The sequence below is a fragment of the Cyprinodon variegatus genome, unplaced genomic scaffold (assembly GCF_000732505.1).
Source record: "Cyprinodon variegatus isolate N-32 unplaced genomic scaffold, C_variegatus-1.0 Scaffold755, whole genome shotgun sequence".
Taxonomy (NCBI): Eukaryota; Metazoa; Chordata; class Actinopteri; order Cyprinodontiformes; family Cyprinodontidae; genus Cyprinodon; species Cyprinodon variegatus.
The window spans coordinates 390,794-394,711 of NW_015151208.1; the positions used below are offsets into that span (position 1 = coordinate 390,794).

General features: G+C 39.9%; 2 protein-coding genes across 2 annotated transcripts in view; both read right to left on the reverse strand.

Annotated features, from left to right (window-relative positions):
• The window catches only part of oma1 (OMA1 zinc metallopeptidase), a 17,696-nt gene extending 16,538 nt beyond the window's left edge, over nt 1–1,158 (reverse strand). The window contains exon 1 of the mRNA XM_015395724.1: nt 255–1,158. Coding sequence (XP_015251210.1) covers nt 255–604 — 350 coding nt within the window. The 5' untranslated portion in view covers nt 605–1,158. The remainder of the gene's footprint in view (nt 1–254) is intronic.
• Nucleotides 1,159–1,300: 142 nt separating this feature from the next.
• Nucleotides 1,301–3,918, reverse strand: part of mysm1 (Myb-like, SWIRM and MPN domains 1) — a 15,304-nt gene continuing 12,686 nt past the window's right edge. Inside the window, exons 16-19 of the mRNA XM_015395723.1 lie at nt 2,696–2,828; nt 2,440–2,545; nt 2,304–2,361; nt 1,301–2,236 (exon numbers count right to left, since the gene is read on the reverse strand). Coding sequence (XP_015251209.1) covers nt 1,940–2,236; nt 2,304–2,361; nt 2,440–2,545; nt 2,696–2,828 — 594 coding nt within the window. The 3' untranslated portion in view covers nt 1,301–1,939. The remainder of the gene's footprint in view (nt 2,237–2,303; nt 2,362–2,439; nt 2,546–2,695; nt 2,829–3,918) is intronic.

The following is a 3,918-nucleotide window of genomic DNA, read 5'->3' on the forward strand; positions in this document are numbered from 1 at the left end:
TCTGGGGGGAGCCTCGCTGGAAAATCAACACCGGTTGCATAGTGTACCTTTAAAGCTGTTTTTATTTCTTTTTATATTTGTATTTTTCACTGTAAAATTCTTACTGTTGTGTTTTTAGGTAGACAATTTTAAGATCTTTTCAGGGACATCAGATGAAAAATAGTATTTTGGTGAATTCTGGTGCATTTGCAGGAATGCTCCTTAATCAACCCTGTCTCTGCCAAATAAATAATCTATATCTATGTGTTTCCTACCTTCCCAGGAGGATAGCCAGAAGCTTCTGCAGAGGTTTGAGCAGCATCCATAGGAGGGGAGCAGGAAGGGCTCTCCTGGGGGTGGAGGTGTGGAAGTGGGGGCCCCACTGTGTCTGCAGGGGACCTGTCCGGGGACACGCTGTCCTCACTTTGCCACATCGCAAAAAAGACAGTCTATTCGCGCAGACTATCGAATTAGGAGGGGTATATTTGGCATAAGAACATATTGGGAATGAGTTATTCCTTAAATAACAACTGGTTCGCTTACAGAGCAGGAAGCTTCGAGTCTGATTTATCTGAAAATAAAAACGGCGAACGTTTCCTAAAAAGTTACCGATTACAAAGGCCATTGTTCCATTTAAAAGGTGCCACTTTACAGGACAGGAATGGTATCATTTCCGGTAACGGATACAGGTAAATATAACTTAAGGTGAAACTGTAATATCAACATTTTACAAGTTTATCGGTAACATTTTAAGCTGTATTTCCGGTTTTAGCTGTCAAAGTCATTACCGCCAGCCGGCTGGTAGCCCGTAACCTTGGTAACGGCTGTCCAGCGATGGCGGCCCTTTGAGGTTTTGGCGTAGAGTCAAAAGCTGAGCGATACAACGGCTTTATAAACCAAGATAAATAAGCCTTCTTATTCCTTAACGCCGCCCCTCCGGTGCTTCATTAAAAAATAGATGTTACGTAACTTTAGAGAAATGTTAGAGCAGATGTTCCTGCTTCGTAATGATTCCGACCAGAAACAGATTGCAACGTTGGTTCCTCTTCACATACAACCAGATTTAATACAAAAGTAATAGATTTAGAAAGTGGATAAACGCGTTTCTTGTTGTTAATTTCTCTGAAAATAAAGAGTAGCTCTATAGATATGTTAATGATCTGTACAGGGCGTTATATAAGCACTCAAGAAGAAATTAATTCAGAGGTAATTCTTTGGCCTTCACAGAACCACAAAAGCTGTTACAAGTTTGTTAAGCTATGTTCTACATACTGTCAATTTTAAAAGTATAAAACTAAAACCATTGGAACTGAAAACCTATTTACAGAATTCAGTACAGGGCCATGTTCATAAAAAGCTACAAAAACAATCACTATAAGGTGAAGGAAAGTGACTCCAGTTAAGACATAAACATGAAAAATGATTAAATAACCATTTAAATTATAGTTTTTGACAAATCTTTTAATATGCGCAGCAAGGCAAGTTTCCCTTTGTTTTGAGTCAGGGGTGATTTTTGTCCCTGATGGAGCAGAAAAAGCTTGTGTCAGCTCTTGAAGTCATAAATGTCTTATAGTATATGTAATAAAAAAAAATTATGTAAATAAATAAATGTATAGATGCATTAAAACAAATATAAAAATAGTTTATTTTGTAATATAGCCACAGGTATAGCCCCACACACACACTCAAACACAAACTTGGTTTCCAATTATTCAGAAAACTCTACGGGAATATTAAGCTAAACGACAGTATTTATGTCGTTTAGCTTAAATCCGAGTCCCGCCTCATATCCAATTCCTTCGCTGCATTAAACCAAGTCCCTTCTCACCTTTAACCATTTTAAACAAGAGGTTTCTACATTAAAATACAATCCTAAAGTATAAAACTGTATGTAAATGTTAATATGTTTACTTCAAACATTATTTCTGCTAAATAATTCAGTCAAAAACATCAAATATTTTCACAGCAAATAGTCGTGCTCAGTTGTTAATACTGAGCCTAAATGCAAAACTGAGCCACTATTTGTTTCAGCCTCCTCCTCCGCCTTGTGGGACTTTTCCTGACTGACCAGATGATCCAAAGTGTCATCATCTGACTCTACGGGTTTTGAGATGTCTAAAGGTTTTCCGTCTCCTTGAAATAAGGATTTCTGCTTGGAGATAAATTCTGACAGGAACAGGGACTGGATCTCTGAGAGGAAATGGTCTCCCTCTCCATCTGCCAGGGGTTCCAAGTGTCTGGCCAAAGACGACAACATCTAGAGAGAAAGATACGGCCGTGAGTGACTGAGGGAGTCACAGAAAGAACCAAGGAATCATATTTACCTTTTCCAAACAGGTGAGACTAGAGTCTCTGCGGAACAACCTGTCCATCTGCACGCTCCTGCCCAACCAGAACAAAAAAAACTTTTTAGACACTGATCACACCAGTGGAGGGATTTCCGTCCTGATTATCACTGACCCATGTGACTGGGCGTATTTCTGGATGATCCACTGAGCCCTCCTCATGGTCTGCTTCCAGTCAGGAGGATTTTGTGATGACAGGAAGTTGAATCTGTACGGCAGCTCTGTGGAGGAACAGAAAGAGGGGAGAAAAACGGTGTCGCTGTGCGCAAAAAAACTAAATCTGTGACGGTAAACTGTAGCTTGATTGTCCGGCCTCTCGATCGGAGTTGTTCTGGTGTTTTGAATCGTGTGTCGGTGTGCGCTTCACGTACTGTTTTGGCCGGAGGGCTCTTTGCTTTCTTTCACCAACAGGCAGGTGATTTGGGAGTGGGGTGAAGTGTTAGCGGAGTCATACGGGCTGACTATCATCCCGATGAAGGGGGCTCCGCCACGGGAAAAATAACTCTGGATAAATCAGATAGCAGACAAACAGACAGCATGTCAACAATTACCATACCATCAAATATATTCATACCACCTAAACTTTTGTTTGTACGGTCAGGGAAGAGATTTTTTTTTATTTGTCTTCAATAAACCAGGAAAACAGCTTTGAGAAAGAATGGAAATTCTGAAAAATATGAGCTCTATATCAATATCAAAATCCATAAATATGTTCTGTTAACTGGTTTCATAGATGCCACCAATTAAACTCAGAGCTGATAAACAGTCCATCTGTCTGCAACAGGGAAATAAACGATCATTTAGAATAAGAAATTACCAGCAAGACATCAATAAACTAATTAAAACTTCTGAAATTACTTCAAATATGAAATTATTACATACTTTTTAATAAATGAAGTGTTTGTAATTAAGAAAAAACAAAACCCCCAGACCTAAGATGAGCAGTGTGGTGTCTGCAGTTCAATGCAGAGAGGAACGCTCTGATCTTTATATTGGAGAAACCAAACAACCTCTCCACAGATGCATGGCCCAACACAGAAGAGCGCCCTCCTCTGGAAAAGACTCTGCGCTACATCTACACCTTATAGGCTAAGGACATTGTTTTGGACAGAGAAGATAGGTGGTTTGAGAGGGAGGTGAAGGAAGCATCTATGTTCAGAAAGGAAAACCAACCTTAAAAGGAGGGGACTCAGGTTTTAAATTTCAAAAACCTACAATTCAGCGATAGAGTTGATTCCTTCCTACTATCATCACAACCAAAACCCCTTTACAGGAGAACAGAAGACCTCGCCTCTTCAGCCAGGCCAACTATTCCCTTTAACAACCCCCCTTTCAGAGACATAGACAGGTATTCGGGTATCAGAGGCTAACAAAGAAACAAAATGACCCCCATTCCTAAGGTGTGGACCCGTTCATCAGGTTCAATTTGCATGTTTTCTAAGCAAAAACAAGGCTTTTCTTTGGTCTGTTCAATAAATGATCAATGTTTTTAATTCAGAGTAATTTTCATGTGAATGTGCTTTACTGGAGGCATCCATGTTTGTCAAAGAACACTACTGCCACCTACTGGTTTGTGACGTCACGGTGCGGTATC